Raw genomic sequence first — 18,271 nt, 5'->3', positions numbered from 1 at the left:
GATTGCTATGCAGTGTACTGGTGGCCTCGCCAAGGGATTACCAAAGGGTTTTAGCGTCTCCGAGCGCAAGGATGCGGGTTTCGGTGGGCCAACTAATTTCAACAGGGTCGCGAGATGCTACCTTAAGGAGGACTCCCAGCTCGGAACAAGCGGCAACAACACGGGCCGTCCGCTGCTTTACTCTTTCGGGCTAATAGGTGTATCTTGGCCGCCCGGCCGGTTGTGGCTAAGTCTATGGTTCCTGCAGTCAGTGGCACGTGGATCACCGAAGGATCTGACCTCTGCCGCTGCAGGAACAGCTGTATATCTACTGATCTATTTATTGACATCCGCTTTTTCAGGGTCTTGGTTTCTTAGCATATCCTTGTGCTAAACTACCGTTGATGGCCTTAAGGGATAAGACAAGGCTGACCAGCTGATTTTCCAGGTCATATGGTTCGATGGAACCCAAGAAGTAACGTCTCGGCGGGGCGTAACTCTGATAACTTGTATGCGAGGACGGAGACGATAAACTTGGCCTTTTGTTATTCAAGTTCCGGTATATGCGAGTTGCCGAGGGAATCTGCATGTCTCCAAGCGAAGCGCGCGTGATAACCGTTACTCCTCGGTATGAGGATTGGAGGTGGTCAGACTGAGCTGCACAGGCTATACTTGGCAAAGATTGATGGAGCGTAGGATGTGGTCCTGGTCAGTAGCCAGGCATTTGTGGCGCATTTCATATCCGGTTAACATCTACTGTTCTTCTTATTCATAAGACTTGGGTACAGCAGAAGTTGTCGAATGGGCACTCCTCCTTTCTCTCGTTCCAGACGTCCCTGATCCCGAGTCATGCGGGCTTCTTTGCTTAGCTTGCTTTTATGGCCGGCTCTATCTTTTGCGGTCGAGTCGAATACTTCCTTCGTCCCGACGAACAGGACGTCAAACCACTTCAACGTTAGTGAGGCTATTGAACGTGTCAAGGCTGAATCTGGGATTGAAGCAAATTTTCTGCTCAATTCTGCATTTTCTGTGCTCGGATCTGATGTCTCTGCGGAGCTGCTGGAACTTCCAGTTGGTACCTGTAACGCCCAAACACCTTGCGTCAATGGGGCTTGTTGCAGCGGCGTACGTCTAAATCCCTATTGAGTCTTGTTGACTATGCTGTTACTCGATCTTCTAGCTTACTAGTAAAAGGTCTCTGGACTCTGTGGTTACTCCCCGTCCGAGTGCGGTGTTGGTAACTGTACCTCCAACTGCGATGCCAAAGCCGAATGCGGCCAGTACGGCGTTCCTGGAAAGCAGACATGTCCCTTGGGTGTTTGTTGCTCCAAGTTTGGGTAAAAGCATCATACGTTTTAACTCAGTATGAGACTTACCGAGACTCTAGATTCTGTGGTTCGACCGACGATTTCTGCGACGTCGACAGAGGCTGCCAGAAGGACTTTGGAGGCTGCGGCCCTCCAAAACGTCCTTCGTGTAGCAAAGATGGCACAAGTGGTAAGATAATTTAACTCCAAATTTCCATATATGTTCTAATAAGGTTCTACTCGCTATAGTCAACAAGCGTTCCATTGGTTACTATGAAACTTGGGCCAACACAAGGCCTTGCAGCGCAGTGGCGCCGGAGCAGCTCAACCTCCAGGGCCTAACACACATCAACTTTGCGTTCATGTTTTTTGAGCCGGACACTTTTGAACTCACACCAATGGACAGGAATGCTGGTTCACTGATTAGCCGCTTCACGAAGCTCAAAGAGAGGAAGCCCGGACTAGAAACTTGGGTTAGTGTTGGCGGATGGTCTTTCAATGATCGTAAGTAATATAAGCTATAATTCAATAATTTTACGCTGACTAGTATATCTCACTATAGCTGGGAAGTATCAGCAAGCCTTTAGTATCATGTCGAGTACTGCTGCCAACCGCAAAAAGTTTATTGACAACTTGATCAAGTTCATGGAAACTTACGGGTTCGATGGTACGTCGAAAATTATTTGAGGAGATATAATCCAGGATCCAAGACATATCAGTTAACCATTGACAGGTATGGATATGGACTGGGAATACCCAACCGCAGATGACCGTGGCGGTAAGCCCGAAGACAAAGCAAACTTTGTTCTTCTCTCCCGGGACATATACAACGCCTTTGAAAAGAAGGGATATGGCTATTCCCTCACACTACCCGCGTCATACTGGTACTTGCAGCATTTCGACCTTGCAAAACTGCAGCCATACGTCCACTGGTTCAATCTCATGTCATACGATCTACATGGTACCTGGGATGCAGCGTCAAAATTTGTTGGCCCCTACGTCGCCACTCATACGAACCTGACGGAGATTGATCTTGGTCTCGATCTCCTTTGGAGAGCAGGTGTCAAGCCCGAGAATGTCGTCCTCGGTCAGGGATGTGAGTACACATATTGCAAGAATATTTCCATCGACACTATAAGCTAATTCCAATTAGTGTACGGTCGCTCCTTCACTCTTACTGATCCAAAATGCAACGAACCCAACGGCGTGTGCCAGTTCTCCGGCGGTGCCAAAGCCGGCCGCTGCTCTCGGGCATCTGGTATCCTAAATCTTCAAGAAATCTTCGACATCATCGACGACAAGAAACTCAAGCCGACACACGACAAAAAGGCTGGAGTGAAGTGGATCCACTGGGATGATGACCAGTGGGTTTCCTACGACGATGACGAGACACTAATGCAGAAGCGTGAGTTTGGAGCGTCTCGCTGTCTTGGTGGCATGATGATTTGGGCTCTTGATCAGATAGATCAGGATACTGCAATTGGAGGCAGTTTATCACCAGAAGAAATGGAGGAAGCAGAAGCCATGTATCAAGATGCAGCTGCAAAGGGTGTCTGTTACACAACTATGTGCAACGATAAATGCCGCAACGGCGACTACGAAGCTGCGCAAATGAGGGGGCAACCTGGTTTGTTGTCTACCATGACTCGTTGTCCCAAAGATCAGGTTCGTCGTCTTTGCTGTTCCAAAGGTGTCACTATGGGAACCTGCAAATGGCGAGGCTTTCGTGGCTTGGGACTATCTTGCACAGGTGGTTGTCACGGCGATGAGACTGAGGTTACTACCAACACCAACCATGTCGACAAGAACGAAGATCAAACATGTACGGGAGGCACACAGAGCTACTGCTGCTCTGGATTCAAGCCTCCTATTTCAAAAGAACAAGTCAGCGAAAAGATCAAGGACGAAGCTGCTGACCTTGCTCTTGCAGCTGCCGAAACTCTTGCAATGGAAATAGCAGCAAAGGCCTTTTGTCGTGTTGCAATCATGGCTGCAACGCTACCTCTACGTATCATTCCGTTTGTAGGCTGGATAGCCTCTATCGCCCTTCAGGTTGCAATGCCAGCATTGGTCAATGTCTGCGCCAAAGGAGTCGCCAAAGCCGGCAAATCAGTCTTCAATTTCAAGGGGAAAGACTACGAAGTCAAAGTCGACAAGCCTCTTACAAGCAAGGTCGACCGGCCGGCATCCAGTTCACCGACCAAAGCTTCTGACAGGCCAAAGACTTGCAGGACGAAGAGGCTGGCAGCCAGAGACTTGAGACCTCGCACTGAGTGGTTGACAAATACATATGACCCGCCCGGTGTAAGAGTCACCCACAAAGTATGCAATGGCGCGAGAGCAAAGCAGGCCTGCTACAACTACAGCTCCATCATCAACCGGCGACCTGATCTCGCGCGTCTGACCTGCCCGTCTTTCAAGCACCCTCGCCCAGCACGACCCCAAGTCGACGAATACAACCAACAGCACAACACCCACTGGAGCAGCGGCTGGCTTCGTTCTGCAGACCTCGAATGCCAACGCGACGAATATCCCGGCGCTGCAATCTGGCAAGCCCGCGACGACAGTGTCTGGATTCGCCTCATTCCCCGTGCGGACAACGCCGCAGCAGCTCATCTCTTCGCGGGCTGTCCCGATGCAGAAGAAGAAGAATTCGTCAGAGAAAGATCCATCACCACGACCGTCCTAGCCTGCGGCAGCACCCGCGACGTCTGGCAAAAAACCTATCGTAAAATGGAAGTAGTGATGAGCATCAACTTTAATAACATGCAAAACATGCCTCCTGATTTTGGCATGACAGCCAATCTATGCTGGCCCGAGACACTGGTAAACGACCCAGGCTTCGCCCTTTTGACAGACGACCCCTGGTACGCCCGCGGCAACAATAGAGGCCAGTTCACGCAGTACTATAATCAGGCACCGTTGGCGCAGTTTACAAATGGGAAGGTCAATCAGCCCACCTGGGGCTGGACGAAACCGAGGGCAAACAACGTCGGTGGTGGTGGTGGTGGAAACAACGGCGGTGGTGGAAATAACACTCCAGACCCAGACTCAGATGACGACATGCCCGATGCACCAAGCGACGACGAAGACAATGACCCCACGTTCCCTGGTGGCCGCAGTGCATTAGACGATCTAGACAAATTCAAGCGGTCGCCGAATGAGCTTGTTATCCACGAAGGGAATTCGACGAGGAAACCGACCGAGGAGGAGTTGTTTGGCGAGTTGGGCCTGTTGAAGTGCGAGGAGAGGTATTGTCAGAGGGAGATGGAGGAACTGGGGTTTGCGTCGTTGCCGGTTGTGCAGGAGACGCAAGAGGCGCCGGTGGCGGTGCGGGCGGAGGCTACGCCGACGGATGGGAGTGCGGTGGTTGAGGCAAAGGCCACGCCGGTGAGAGTGCAGGAGGCGGATGTGTCGGTTATTACGCCTGCGCCTAGACATCCGCATTATCGGTATGAGTAAGTGGGTTACATTGTATATATCCAGAGATTCTATTTGTATGTTTCTTATGTAGCTCGGATCTTTAGAAATTCTGTAAGCAATCATCGAGCATGTGATGTGATATCTGAGTGTTTCCTAGCCAACTTACGCTCGAAGATATTTGTTTGAAATATGACGTCGTTTATCTTTTCCACCACCATCACATCTCCCCTCCATCCCTGTCCTGCTCGCCAGGATCCGGCCCCCAAGTATCCATTCTGGAAAATGAAACTTCCAAGCCAATAAACCGAGGTCCCAAGAAATTTCCCTACTAAGCGACATATAATCAACTTCAACTCCCTTTCCCCCCAAACACCTACTCTCCATCTCACTCCTCACCCCCCAACCAGCACAATGTCCGACCCAGACCCCCCACCACCACCACAACAACCTCCACCCCTAAACACCGGCTACAACCGCACGGCACTAATCACAAGCCTAACCAACTACTACACCCTCCTCTCCAAAACCGTCTCCATCCACCCCTTGCACATCCACCTCGCCCCACCCACCGGCCACCCCCCCTCATCCCTCCCCCTCCCCCAGCTCCAGCGCCTAGGCTTCACTCCCACCATGCTCGACCTAATCAGCCACCTCCCCCTCATCACCTCAGCTACGCGTCCCGTATACCCCGGCACCACCCCCATCGCCTACACCACCACCCTCTTCTCCGACTACACCGACGAAAACTTTGACGTGAACGATGCGCATGCGGTGGGCCTTTGGCCGCTGCCCGAGGAGAAAATTCCGCAGGGTGTGGTACCGATTTCTTGGCCGTTGCAAGGGGATCCGGGGGGTGTGTGGTGGATGGTTGATACGAATACTGGTGCGTTCCTCCCCTTTTTTTTATTTGCCCCTTTGGCTTTCCGGAGTATGCGGTGGTGTGGTGTATATATTTCCTAGGACTAATGAAGCGATTGAGGGGGAAAAGGCGAGGTTACGCCTCACTCGAATTCTATCACGAGACCTGTCGACGAAGTACCGGAAGATGAGCAGTGGCGGACTGCGAGACCGGTGCCTGCGACGGAGTATTTCGATGGGTTAGCGAGGGATTTGATGGAGTTGGAGTTGTTGCCTGTGCCGTTTAATCCTGGCTTGCTGGTTTGGGAGATTTGGCATGCGAGGGGGCATAGGGAGTTTCAGGTTTTTGCCGATGTGAGTTTACTCTATTTATGTTGTTGGAGCTGGGGGTGGTTGGGAAAAGGTTGCGATTTTCGTTTCTAACGGGAGGGAATACAGGAGGCGAAAGCGATATATCGGCAGTGCGAGTGGCCGGATTTGGAAAAGTTCAAGCGTGCTAGGTGTAAGAGGTTGTTGGAGGAGTTGCAGAGGAGAGTCAGCGCTTGGGAGAAGGCGAGGAGGGCGGCGATGCCGAAGCCGCCTGCGTATACGGATGCGGAAGGGAATCCGGTTGAGCCACATTGATGAGTGAGTAGTCTTTTCAGATGTAAGTCATACGATGGGCTTGATTGATGTGTATATATGAGGAACAGTCGACTGTATGCAACTAGACACAGTTGTATTTTCAAGAATTCGTTACTTCATCTACACATGAGACATGGTAGCTATCTAATGATTACAGTTCACATACTGTAAAATGACGCAGCACAGTAACTCATCGTACCCCCTGATCACCCACAACCCACTCTCCCAACCCCCTAAATAGCCGCCTCATCCACATTCCTAATCCACCCCACCATCCACTTCACAGTATCCAAATGCGCCGTAATCCCGACCTTCTCATCCACCGTATGAATATTCCCCAAGCCAACCTGCTCCTTATCCCAACCGGGCCCGTAGCGGAAAATATGCTCGCTCAAATCCCAGTAGAACCTTGTATCCGTATTCCCCGTCATAAGACCCGGACTGACAATCAGATCGCGGCCATACAGTGCGCGCGTAGTACCTGCGAGAAGGGCAAAAGGAGTTGTAGTAGTCGAGACCGAAGCGTTAGAAGAAGATTGAACAAGCGATGTCGGAGTTATGGGTGCGGGTTCCAAGATGGTGGGACCGTGGGAAAGAGAGATACTGGAGGGTGTTTCTTCGCCGGTGAACGCGTGGAGTGTGAGGTTGTACTTTTCAGCTACCTGGGTGGCCAAGGAGGAAATGTGGGATTTGATTTCGGAGGAGGTAGAGCCGACGTTGATACGGTGATTCACCGTGAACTGGGTGCGCTCGGGTAGTGCGTTGGTTTTGACGCCTCCGTGGATGATGTCGACAGCGACGGAGGTTGTAAAGAGGTATTTTATTCCGGGTCCTGCTTTGGCGGCTTCGAGGGCGAGGTCGTCTTTCTTGCTACAGGTTGCATGGCGTCGGGAGCGCTTGTCCAGGAGCTTTCCCAGCTGCTGTGGGAAATCGGGTGCGTACGTTTCGCCACATTGGAGAAGGCCTAGGTATGGGTTCTCGTCCGCGAGATGTGGTTCATAGCGGTTCGCTTCAATCAGGGTAATAAGTTCACTGGCAACCCCAATCCCGTTGTGCGGAGGGGGGATGCTACTATGGCCACCAGGCATGCGAACAACAATGTCAACATCAACATAGCCCTTCTCTGCAACACCTGGAATGGCAAAGTTGGCGCCCCAGCTTTCGATATTTACCGCGCCCTCGTCGACGATAGCAGCGATTGAATTGTGTCCCAGTTTCTTCAACAGGTAGGCTGAGAGATGCTTTGCCCCCTCTCCACCAGAAATCTCCTCGTCAAAGCCAAAAGACAAGATTAGTGTTCGTTGAGGCGTAAAGTCGGCAGCAATGAGTGCCTCAACAGCATTCAGGATAGCCATGAGCTGGTTCTTGCAGTCACTTGCACCTCTTCCCCATACAAATTTTCCATCGTAGTGTCCTGAGAAAGGCGGGTACGTCCATTGCTTGAGAGTTGAATCCGGGACAGGCACGACATCTTGATGCGCCATGAGCAAGTTGGGCTTCAAGCTGGGATTGGTGCCAGTCCATGTGTACAGCAAGCCATGCGTGTTTACTTTTTCGAGCTGAAGTGTCGCATGCGCCAGTGGATAGGTCTTGCTGAGATATTCTGCAAACGAATAGAAAATGTCCCATCGGGGGTCCGCGCCGATGTCGCCCATATCATCGTAGCTCTGGGTGGGGATCTTCACAGCGCCTGATAAGCGCTCGATAGCAACATTGCGGAAGTCGTCAGAGGTCAGATAGCTCTCCATATCATCCAACTCTTTCGTTTTTCTGGAAGGAAAAAGAGGTTCAGCTTGGTGACATTGCGAATCCAGTCTAGATTTGCTCGGATTCAAGAGAAAGTTCCATGTTGATGTCGGTGTGGTGGTACAGTTTCTAAGCAATGCTAGAGCTGCTAAACCAAGCACTGCACCCGTAACAAATTTGCGTTTGTAAGAAGCAGTATTGGGCGATGCATGAGGCACCGCATGCTCTCCCAAGTCCTTGCCAGCCATCTCGATAAATTGGTGTTGGTAGGAGGGTTGGTGGCCAAACCAGACATTCGACGGGAATAAACAGCGCAAATGTCCTATACCGCATTAGGAAAGTCTTGGACACGATGAGGCGATCATATCCGAAAAGGGCATCAATCTACAGTGGATACTGATACTGTTCCATTACTCCATATTGTTATTCAACCGCATTTCCAATCTGACGTAACAGATCTAGACTACAACTGCACACCCATTTCCTACAAGCCAATAGACAGATCTCACACGATGTGCATCGAACACGGCAGACTCTTGTACATGGCATATGCATAGCTCGTCTCAACGAACCACCTACTCATCAATATCTTCAACCTCGGTTTCGTCTTCTTGATCATGAACCATGCCATGTAATCCCTCGCTTTCGGCTCCTATCAGTGGAGCCCGCTCGCCCTCTTTGCGCGCAAAATGGCCTCCGATACTGACAGCAAGCGTACTGAAGCCATGTACCACTGTGCTGCCGAGCACAACAAAACAGACAATTGGCCAGATTAAGGTGACCGTTCTCTGCCTCTCGATCGGGAGATCGTTTGGTGGGTTGGGCAAAGGTAAAGAAGTGCCAGTTTCAAGCTGTGCACGCGCCTCGATAGCGAGGAAGAGTGCTCCAACACCCATAGGTCCAAAGTGACCGACAAAGAGAGCTTCGGTTGTCGTCTTGACAAATGGCAACAAATTTGCCTGGAAGAGAATGAAGACGATGGGAATGCGGCGGAAGAGAAGGATGAGGATGAGGAAGCCAATGAGCCGAGCGGGTGTGATGTTGTCAAAGGCGCGGAAACTCTCCCAAGGTATCATTGCGCCAAAGAAGACAAAGAATGACGAGTTGATCATCATGTCGATAATGACAGGAAGAGCAGTATCAGCCATGGGCGATTTTTGCCTGTGAGAGAATCCACGGCCTGCAAAAAAGGCCACAAGGAAGTCGTCCACTCCAAGGACTGATGCCAGTCCAATTGAAAACACGGCTGCAAGAAGATAAAATGTGAGATACGAAGCCTCGCCCATCCATTCGCGCGCATGCGAGAGTCGGTAGAGTCGGTTGAAGATGTGTCCGAGTATAATTCCTATAAGGATACCCACTGCGCACTGGTACAGTATTGTGACGAGAAACCATTTCTTCAAGACACCACCAGCCGTGTTCTTGAGGAGCAGGCTGATGCCAATGTACAAGAAAGGAAACGAGACGCCATCATTGCAACCGCTTTCCGCACTCAGAAGATCTCTGATACGTTTCGGTACTCGTGTACTGAACTGGCTGTTGGAGAGCACAGAGGCTGCAAGGACGGGGTCTGTGGGCGTGAGGCAGGCAGCGATTGTCATGGCCGTCACAAAGTCTGTCTCAAATATGATGGTAACCAGCAGGGCACAGATGAGCCAGCCGAAAGTCATGACTGGTCCTAACAAGGCTAGTAATGCATACTTCTTTTTGGAGAGATAGCGATTCTCGAGCTCGAGGCCGACAGCAAAACATTGGATCCCGACAATCAGGCGGGTGGTTTCTTGAATCGTATCATCCTGCTAGTTGTCAATATTAATTGCTTGTTGGACAGGATGCTGTTTCACGTACGGAAAAGCCCCAGTCATAAGGCTTCAAAAGACCAAGGGCACGTGGTCCGACAATCTGTATTGGTTGCTGTCAGGAAATGCTCGTGTGTGGCTTGCGCTTGTGCAACACTCACAATACCGAAAAGTGTGGCTAGTGGTGGCTCCGAAAGGTGGAGCCGGTTGCGTATCATGAGCGAGAAGAGAGCATAGAGTATTAGAAAGAAGGTGAGTACTAGGTATGTGACATGCGGGCCCGTCGGCTCGAGCTGAGACCAAGCCATGATGAAAATACTAGTCGAGACGACGAAGATGGTCGATTCGAGGTTGCGAGAGGTAAAGAATCTGCGAGGCTGCAAGCTCGAAGCTTGGGTAACGCGCTCTGTGCTGGTGACGTCAGACGACCGATACAATGGCTAAAAGAGACTGGTGCGCTGTCTGGAAACGGCTCTCTGTGCAGAGAGGCAACCTTGGCCCGGAGATTGTGGCAGCATCGAAGGGTGCGTCTGTATTTAATGTATACATGTTAGACTCAAAATCAAACAATGATGTGTAATGGATGACGGGCAGTTGACCGAATGTTAGCTAAAAAGATGCGCTCGGACTGCGCTATGCATATTTAGAAGACCTCGCATATTGCAGGTCCAACTGCACGGTGTCGAGCACGGCGGTGCTGAAATATTGACCTAGTTGGTTGGGGCATTGCAGACACGACGAAGCATCTAGGGGGGAGAGGTCAAGGTAGAATGCGATGTACGGCTGAACCAGCCACAACCTTGGCGGAGAACCGCGAAGGATGAATTCCGCTACTTTTGTATGAATAAAGCGCCTTTTCCCCTACAGTGCCCAAACGCCGCCTGCCCGCGAGGTAGTGCTACTCAATTTGTCCATGGCCTAATGCGGGTAGTATTAAAAATACAGTCAAAATTACAACCTATGCAACCTATGCAACCTATGCAGATATGAAAAGAAAGGGGTTGACTAGGCGTCGTCGGGAGGGTTGTTGAAGAAAGCGAATCGTATCCTGTGGAGCTGTCGACGAGTTAGTGTACTGGCGTTTGGATGTGCAGTGGACAAACATACCGAAGGCAGCTTGGGAATAACTACTGCGATGGTGGCGAAGCAGTTGATGAGGAAATATGTCAAGCCGTAATTGGTATAGTGGGTGCTGACAAGGAACAACAGGATGGGGACACTGAGAAGGAACTTCTTGGCCGGGGTATACTGGTCGCCGTTGTCGATCTGCTCCCACATGTTGAGGTTGTCATAGGCACCCGAGTTGAAGTCAAAGGGGACACCGCGGACGTAGTGGAACATGAGGTAGGAGCCGGCCACGTATGAGAGATTGACGAGGGTCCAGGAGGCTTCCTGCGACATGCCTGGGATGATATCAAACAAGATCTTGCCGAAGAAGATGAGGACAAAGTGGATAGCCCATGCACCTGCGAGAGTCAGCCAAGAGGTCGCATTGTACATGGCTGTGGTGGCTCACCCTTTGCATTGACCCATTCGACGTTGAGATTAGGTAGTGCCGACTGGTCGCTCAGCTGCTCAAGCGACTCCGGAGGTTCCTTGTAGACAAGACTACTGCTACGTCGGCGTCGCGCGTCCTTTGAGTTTGAGGGTTGCAGCGACATGTTGGAGTAGGCAGATGTCGAGGGCGATTGGCGGGGCCGGGGATCGCCAGCGAACTTGAGACGAGATGTGGGGTTGAGAAGTATGGACGACAGTTTGGCGGTATTGATGTATGTATGCAGTAGTAACGGTAGCGGTAGCGGGCGGACGGGCGGGGAGGGTGAAGGGGTGGTGGATAATGGATGGTAGAGCGGATCAGAGGCCCGGTGGCTGAGTGAAGATATACGGGTCGGCTTGACAGGAAGACTAGAAGAAGGAGAAGGAGGAATAGGAGTAGTGACAGCAGTAGCAATACAAGCACCCGCACCAGCAGCAGTCGGGACAGTGGTTGTCGTGGTTGTGATCGCAGTCGTAGTGACCTGGCGGAAATGGTCCAGAAGGAGCAAAGCGGCAGGCGGGACTTTCAGGGTCTTCTGGCAATGCAACACCCTCCCGGTCTTTGTCCGAGCTTGTAGGGCGAGGCTGATCAGACGCAGGGAGAGCAGGTGGCGAGATGGAGAGAGAAGAGGTGATGGGAGGCAATGGTGGCAGCGAGGGTGAATGATGCTTTTCCGTGACCAGCAGTAGTAGCAGTAGCAGTAGCAGTAGTAAAGGAGGAGCCAGATCCACCTGATGCTCCCAGAGGCCGTGTGTTGCTCACAACCACCGCGGCCGTGCACCGCGCGCAACCATGGCCCTCTAGAACACACGCGCCCTCGTCGCCCACCAGCCCTCGCCCAGCACCGTCCATCTCCCGCCTCTCCTTCACCTCCCCATCCCCAACCCGCCGCCCACCATGGCTTCTCATCCACCTGCTGCGGCCAGCGACGCCAATGACACCACTGCCACTGCTGCCACTGCTGCCACTGCTACCACGACTACCACCGCCACCAATCCCGTGCAGGAGCAACACCAGACTGACGCCGCCGATGCTACACACAGACCCGTCAAGCGATCGTGGAGGTAAAGGACGCGCCATCACATATCGAGGACCCATCAGCTAACCATGCTCCCAAAGACGCAAGTATCGCAAGATGCGCATCAAGTTCGACGAGGCTATGACGGAGAGCGACAACCTCATCAAGCACGAGTGGAAGGCCATGGGTACCGCGCGCCGCCTCCAAGAGAACAACGACCAGCTGCTGGATATTCTCCTCGAGCTCAACGACCAGACGCGCGTCAACTCCCGTCTGCGCTTCGACCTGCGCAGCCTGTCCCCCGCAGACACCGCCGTGCCTTCACTCGAGTCGGGCCCCGGTCCCCAAGTCATCAAGCAGCAGCTGCAGGCCCTGAGAGACGACCTCGCCCGCGGAATCATCACGCCCGAGCAATATGCCACGCGCGCCGACCAACTGCACTCGTCGCAGTCGATACACCATACGCTCAAGTCGCTCGCCAGCCTTGAGCATAAGGTCCCTCACACCACCCGCCAGGACTTTGCCGAACACCCAGTCCCCGGCGTCGACCTCAGCGAGCATGCTCCCGGTTACATGTCGCCCACCCACGAGGACGAGTACCTGCTGGCCACCGATCAACTTCTCGAGCAGCCCGGCTTCGACCAGTCCCTGCAACACGGCCGTCCCATCCGCCTCGCCTCAGCCCAGCCACCTCTCAGCGAAAAGGACCTTACTGTTCGCAATCCTGACAGCGTCTACAACTGGCTGCGCAAGCACCAGCCCCAAGTCTTTTTGCAGGACAAGGATGGCGCACACCACGAGAACCTCTCAGAGAAGTCGGCAGCCCCAAAGGCAACAAAGGCGAGCGCAAAGGCCAAACGAGAGTCAGCTATAGGTACCCCAGGCCCACGCGACCACCACGACGACGAAGACTCAGCCGCGCCAGAGACCGCAAAGGGACGGCGGAAGACTGGCGGCGGAGACGACGACACAGCCTACCGGCCCAAGGGTGGGAGCAGTCGGCCCACCAAACGCAAGCGCGAAGAAGGTGACACGCCGGCGCCTAAGGGCAGGAAGAAGACGCGCCCGAGTACTGGACCAGTTGGCTGAGCCAGCGATCAACACTGTGTATTGGACATTGAACATCACTACTCTGCACCAAGTTGAATCAATCATCGACTGTTTCCAGCAAGGCAAGCCGCTACTACCCTACCTGTCTCGAAGACAGCAACCACGTATCCTTTTTTTTCCTTTCCAAAATCCATGTACTAGTACAGAGCCATTGAGGAACAATGGATCGGGTGGGGGCGTCATTGGCGTTTTTTTTCTTTCCGAGTCTTCCACTCGAGGTGTTGCAGGGTTTAGATATACCCAATGGTGTCTTCTTTTTTTTTCTGTTTCCTTGTTTTGCTCGTTGCTGCGAGATCACCCCTGTACCACATTCCACGGTCCATACGAGCTTCATTTTTTCCATCTTCTTCTTCTTCTCTTGTTGAGAGAGACGAAGTTTCCAAATAACATGGTCTAGAACATACCTTTGTAATCATGACCATTCTCTTATCCCCGCCGCCCCCTGGATTGGGTCGAAAAAAATATACGAATCTAAGTCGCATTCTTTTTTTTGGCTATTACGATTGCCGCTAGGCCATCATCACATGTATACAAGTGCGCCACGGCGCGTCCGTAGTGTGCGAAGTAAGAAGCAGAGAAAGGGAGAGAGAAGCGGGGGGGAAATAATACACGTGAGAATGAACAAGTTTTGTCAATTGCAATCGTCTTTTTTTGCCTTTTACAAGATGTAGTACATGGTAGTTATTGTGTACACTTGCTCCCCCCGAGTCCATCACCATCTCAAACTACCTCACTTGCTTCCTCGCCGCCCCAACCATGACGGGTTCCGCGACTCCCTCCGTAAACGGCAAACTTGTCTCGACAATCCTCTTTCCATCCACCAACTCCCCATTTCCTGCACGCTGATCCTCCAAATACGCAACTTGGCGTCTCTTCTCCTCGAGATATTTTTTCCTCTCCTGCGTCAGCACCCATTCTTTGGGGAATTCGTGCCTCTTCTTGGGGGTGTGGTGGCGAAAGTCAAATGGCACATCTTCAAACATGTCTTTGGAATCTTTCGCTTCAGCGATCAAGGAAGAGATGGTTTCACCGAGGAAACGCTTGTTTTGAGGCTGTGTGTCGAATTTTTCGCAGGAGAGCTTGATGATGTTTGTGGAGGGGTTGTAGCGGGGGCCAGCTAGCTTGATGAGCTTGGAGACTTGCGGGGCGGTTAGAGAGTGCGATTGGGTGAGGTCTGAGGGTGAGAATTCGACAACGACTTTGTTGGCGGCGGGGTGGGATTCGCCGAGGTAGGAGGTGTAGCGGAAGCGGAAGGGGGTGGCTGATGTTGGCGGGGTGAAGGGTTGGGCGAGATCTGGGGGGATTTGGTTAGTATCAAGTAGGCTTTTAGGAGTAGATGTGACGTACGACTAAGAAGTGGTAGCTCCCAGGCTATCAATCGAGCGTACTCCCTTAATTCCCTGTGCTGTTGCAATTCACCGTGGCCGTGGCTCGTCAGGTCATCACCATAGTAATCCTCATCTGGTCCCATGCTTTCTTCTCCTTCGGCCCAGAATCCCATTGATGCTTTCCTCTTGTCATCCTCTTCAATGTCAAAGTCCTCGTCTGTTTCCAGGCCAAAGTCTTGCGTCTGAGGTAGTCCTCGTTTTCCCTTGCGAAGAGCGTCGGCGACAACGCTTGGATCGATTTCTGCTAGTGAAGCCCGGAGATTATCTAACATGGCCGCGTCACGCTCGGCCTGAGACATTTCCTTGAAATCTTTCGTGGGAGTCGTATTTGAAAAGCTCAATTCCGGGCTGAGTTCATCAAGCGTTTCCGTCGGTGGCTTTGCATTCGCCGAAGTGGCAGAGCCCTCTTTGGTGGGCTCATTGGCATATCGTCGAGGTGTTGTGGACAGCGGGCGCTGCCATTGTGTGGTCGTGCGCCTTGGTGCTGCTCGAGGTCGTATCCGCGACGGGCATTGCCTTGACTGCAAGAGCAGCCTTCGTGTTGTCGACGCCATTGGGTGCGGGTTAGTGGTGATGCCGTCGTCGACTTTTCGCGATGCGGGATTGCTTGGCAGTGGAAGCAAAGTGCCACCGCGCGCCGGACCAATTGAAGCGAAGACAGCCCGACCTCCGCTTTCATGGCTACGGTGCCCCCGCATGTTTTGATCATCAACTCTAACACATCGTTGGTCTGTATTTTGGGTAATACTCTCAGCAGAGAAGCCTGATACTAGTAATCTAAACCTACATCGTCGTCACCATGGCCGACAACTGGAAGTGGACACCTGACTCGAAACTCTGCTTCGTCACTACTGGAGCTACCGCTCCATTTACTGCTCTTATTGAATCCGTACTCAGTCCCTCAAGTCTAGATGCTTTACGACAAGGTGGATTCACACATCTGCTAGTCCAATATGGATCAGCTAGGGACATTTATACAAAATGCTCCAGCGATGCTCGCGCCCACTTGCAAAGCAGCCAAGAACAGCGAGACTTGATCGTAGATGGCATCGATTTCAGCCCAGACGGACTTCAAGCACAGTTTCAGCTTGTTCAGAGGTCCAATGGCTTGGTCATCTCGCATGCTGGTACTGGGTGTATACATCAATTAGACACAGTCATAGACTAATTCTTCCAGGTTCTGGCTCGATTCTCGAAGCCCTTCGGTATCAAATCCCACTAATAGTCGTGCCCAACACCGGTCTACTTGATAATCACCAAGAAGAGCTCGCTGTTGCCATGGAACGAAACAACTATCTCATTCGCGGCGATGTCACGTACGATGAGCTTTCTCAAAGACAGCATTTAAGCTAATAAGACCACAGAAATCTTGCGTCAGCGATCAAGCGATCTGATGAATTTCGAATCAAAATGTCTCAGTTCCCTCCAGTCACTAGTGGGAAACATCGTGAGACTAAGAGTTTTGCTGCCATTATGGATGAGACAACTGGATTCATGGATTGATGGTGCTGATTCTAGAACACATGTTCTTGGTGTTTTTATTAACCTACGCAGTGTTACTTGCAATGGTGCACTATGTCGGATTCCTAACGATGCTGGACAACGACTCCAACGGTATAGTCAATACATCGAATCGACACTTGTTATATAAGGCAGGGTCGAACGCATCGTAGCAAAGACGAAGAGAGAAAACGATGAGTAAAATTAAAAGAGGATATTGAAAGTGAGCCCGTTTCATGATAGCGGCAAGAGTAGGAAGAGATTACGGGTTTGCTAAGGGAGATTACCAGTGTGGGAGATCATTGCAGCAGTGTTACACAGTTTGCACCTCGTATTCAATGGTCTGTTAACGCGCCTCGACGACTCCACACAGAACACGAGACTGAAGGATTGCAGTGGAGTAAGGTCTTGTCGCATCAGCACCAGAAGGTGCGACGATAGATTCACAGAGTGGTAGGTTTGGAAAGAGAGAAAAATATGACAAGTAATGTTCGAACCCATGACATTAGGTTCAAGGCAAAGCCTATCATACATGACCATCTGCACTCGAACATGGAATGTGAGAACTTAGCACTATTGGTATTGCGAAATTGTCAGCATGCGCATGGACATTGATTTGAGAGCAGAATAGCCTTTCCACTTTGCTCTCATCCGAAGAAACGAACAACAGGACATCACACCTTCGCTTTTCGAAAACCACGAGACGCCTTTCACAGTCACGGGACCTTACGCCAAAGGAACCACATCCTACCTCGGTGCTCTTACCAACCTGGGCAAACGAAAATAGTCTCAAAGTACCCATTTGTCACGTGTCACACCGGAATTCTTGCATGGCCTCGATCGCAGTGGGCATCGTGGACCTGGACTGTGGGGCAACTCCAACATCCTTCATCACATGCTGCAGTCGCAGCAAAAAAAACTCTGAGCAAAAGTATGTGGACCCCAACGCGCAAGATGCCGTTCTCACTACCCAAATTCGTCATTCCGTCCATGAACCCAAACACTAAATGACGAAAAAATATTCAAACAAACTCCACCGCAAGGCATCGCTGCAGAATTCTGCATCGCAAAACCCACAGCGGGTTGAACTCTGTCTTCTTCGCACCCAACTCCACAAGAGAAACTCCGCGCCCGGAATATCCCTCCATGGAGCAACAAGCCGATTACACAATCACGTCTCCAACTCGCCCCCGAACGACCACCATAGTATGCCCGTTCACCGTTTGACTCGCAACCCCGAACCTCGGCTACGACTCATTGCCCTTGCCCACGACTCTTCCTCTCCCATCCCTCCCATCCCTCGCTAAACAAACGCTCACCCTCCAAACCCTGTCCCTCCAAACCATCGTTTCGCAAACCTCGCAAATAACTCTGTAACAAGACAATAGAAGAACACCCACGTGACGATAACCTCCTCCTCCCCCCAATAAACTGCCGATCTTATTTCCCCCGGCTTGGCCTGGCCTCCCCCCCCCCAACTCCCCCGAAATATAGTGAATGAACTTCGAAACAAAACAATACTTATCTCCTTGCTCTTATAATGTAGTAGTTAATAATCGCATCACATCACATGTTTTTTTGCTGTTTCAATATCACAAGTAAGTAGAGAGATAACACGGCAGGTAATTGCGCGCACGTGTGTGTATGTGCAAGCTGTGCCCCAAAAAGCCGCGTACTATGGGCGCGGGTCGTCGGCCGTAATCACAGCGCCCGCTCTTCTTTTGAGCCAAACGAAACGACTCGCGGCGCAAAACAGCGCACAACTCGCTCGCGCAACCCGCTTTGCGCTTGCGATTTTTTTTACCGACATATGGAAGTTATTATGGCGCTTTTTTTTGGTTGGCTTTGCGCGACCCGCCCCACGTCGCTCAACGGTTTCGAGGGCCGTTCGTGTTCGGGGAAGGGGGGAACGCGTGGGTTGGGTTCCGTTCCCCCCCAATCCCCGGGTTACATGTATGTGTGTGTTTGGAATAGTTGCTTGT

At 51.7% G+C, this 18,271-nt stretch overlaps 10 protein-coding genes across 10 annotated transcripts; 6 read left to right on the top strand and 4 right to left on the bottom strand.

Moving 5' to 3' along the window:
- Positions 1–857: 857 nt before the first annotated feature.
- COCVIDRAFT_36884 (glycoside hydrolase family 18 protein) lies at positions 858–2,429 on the top strand (the record flags this gene model as incomplete). Its single annotated transcript, XM_014702122.1, has 7 exons — positions 858–933; positions 980–1,104; positions 1,174–1,316; positions 1,367–1,476; positions 1,536–1,790; positions 1,849–1,953; positions 2,053–2,429. The coding sequence occupies 7 exons, from the start codon at positions 858–860 to the stop codon at positions 2,427–2,429; spliced, it is 1,191 nt and encodes a 396-aa protein (XP_014557608.1).
- Positions 2,430–2,726: 297 nt separating this feature from the next.
- On the top strand, positions 2,727–3,314 carry COCVIDRAFT_61761 (hypothetical protein; the record flags this gene model as incomplete). The annotated part of the gene is made up of 1 exon (XM_014702121.1): positions 2,727–3,314. A coding segment is annotated over one exon (588 nt), but the record flags the coding sequence as incomplete, so codon positions are not given.
- Positions 3,315–3,344: 30 nt separating this feature from the next.
- On the top strand, positions 3,345–4,748 carry COCVIDRAFT_36883 (hypothetical protein; the record flags this gene model as incomplete). Its single annotated transcript, XM_014702120.1, has 1 exon — positions 3,345–4,748. One exon carries the CDS (start codon positions 3,345–3,347, stop codon positions 4,746–4,748), a length of 1,404 nt encoding a protein of 467 aa, XP_014557606.1.
- A 372-nt stretch (positions 4,749–5,120) lies between these two features.
- Positions 5,121–6,191, top strand: COCVIDRAFT_25740 (hypothetical protein; the record flags this gene model as incomplete). Its single annotated transcript, XM_014702098.1, has 3 exons — positions 5,121–5,592; positions 5,689–5,921; positions 6,006–6,191. The coding sequence occupies 3 exons, from the start codon at positions 5,121–5,123 to the stop codon at positions 6,189–6,191; spliced, it is 891 nt and encodes a 296-aa protein (XP_014557584.1).
- A 233-nt stretch (positions 6,192–6,424) lies between these two features.
- COCVIDRAFT_25739 (hypothetical protein) lies at positions 6,425–8,185 on the bottom strand (the record flags this gene model as incomplete). Its single annotated transcript, XM_014702097.1, has 1 exon — positions 6,425–8,185. One exon carries the CDS (start codon positions 8,183–8,185, stop codon positions 6,425–6,427), a length of 1,761 nt encoding a protein of 586 aa, XP_014557583.1.
- A 327-nt stretch (positions 8,186–8,512) lies between these two features.
- On the bottom strand, positions 8,513–11,397 carry COCVIDRAFT_36880 (hypothetical protein; the record flags this gene model as incomplete). The annotated part of the gene is made up of 6 exons (XM_014702119.1): positions 8,513–9,733; positions 9,786–9,839; positions 9,898–10,054; positions 10,613–10,617; positions 10,844–11,202; positions 11,253–11,397. 6 exons carry the CDS (start codon positions 11,395–11,397, stop codon positions 8,513–8,515), a joined length of 1,941 nt encoding a protein of 646 aa, XP_014557605.1.
- Positions 11,398–11,861: 464 nt separating this feature from the next.
- On the bottom strand, positions 11,862–12,125 carry COCVIDRAFT_96709 (hypothetical protein; the record flags this gene model as incomplete). Its single annotated transcript, XM_014702118.1, has 1 exon — positions 11,862–12,125. The coding sequence occupies one exon, from the start codon at positions 12,123–12,125 to the stop codon at positions 11,862–11,864; it is 264 nt and encodes an 87-aa protein (XP_014557604.1).
- Positions 12,126–12,170: 45 nt separating this feature from the next.
- On the top strand, positions 12,171–13,380 carry COCVIDRAFT_96665 (hypothetical protein; the record flags this gene model as incomplete). The annotated part of the gene is made up of 2 exons (XM_014702117.1): positions 12,171–12,337; positions 12,393–13,380. 2 exons carry the CDS (start codon positions 12,171–12,173, stop codon positions 13,378–13,380), a joined length of 1,155 nt encoding a protein of 384 aa, XP_014557603.1.
- A 746-nt stretch (positions 13,381–14,126) lies between these two features.
- On the bottom strand, positions 14,127–15,343 carry COCVIDRAFT_36878 (hypothetical protein; the record flags this gene model as incomplete). Its single annotated transcript, XM_014702116.1, has 2 exons — positions 14,127–14,695; positions 14,749–15,343. The coding sequence occupies 2 exons, from the start codon at positions 15,341–15,343 to the stop codon at positions 14,127–14,129; spliced, it is 1,164 nt and encodes a 387-aa protein (XP_014557602.1).
- A 245-nt stretch (positions 15,344–15,588) lies between these two features.
- Positions 15,589–16,292, top strand: COCVIDRAFT_36877 (glycosyltransferase family 1 protein; the record flags this gene model as incomplete). Its single annotated transcript, XM_014702115.1, has 3 exons — positions 15,589–15,916; positions 15,967–16,105; positions 16,154–16,292. 3 exons carry the CDS (start codon positions 15,589–15,591, stop codon positions 16,290–16,292), a joined length of 606 nt encoding a protein of 201 aa, XP_014557601.1.
- Positions 16,293–18,271: the final 1,979 nt, after the last annotated feature.

This window comes from Bipolaris victoriae (genome assembly GCF_000527765.1).
Source record: "Bipolaris victoriae FI3 unplaced genomic scaffold scaffold_33, whole genome shotgun sequence".
Classification (NCBI taxonomy): Eukaryota; Fungi; Ascomycota; class Dothideomycetes; order Pleosporales; family Pleosporaceae; genus Bipolaris; species Bipolaris victoriae.
Note: the sequence above shows the minus strand (reverse complement) of the source record. Positions and strands in the feature narration are given on the sequence as shown.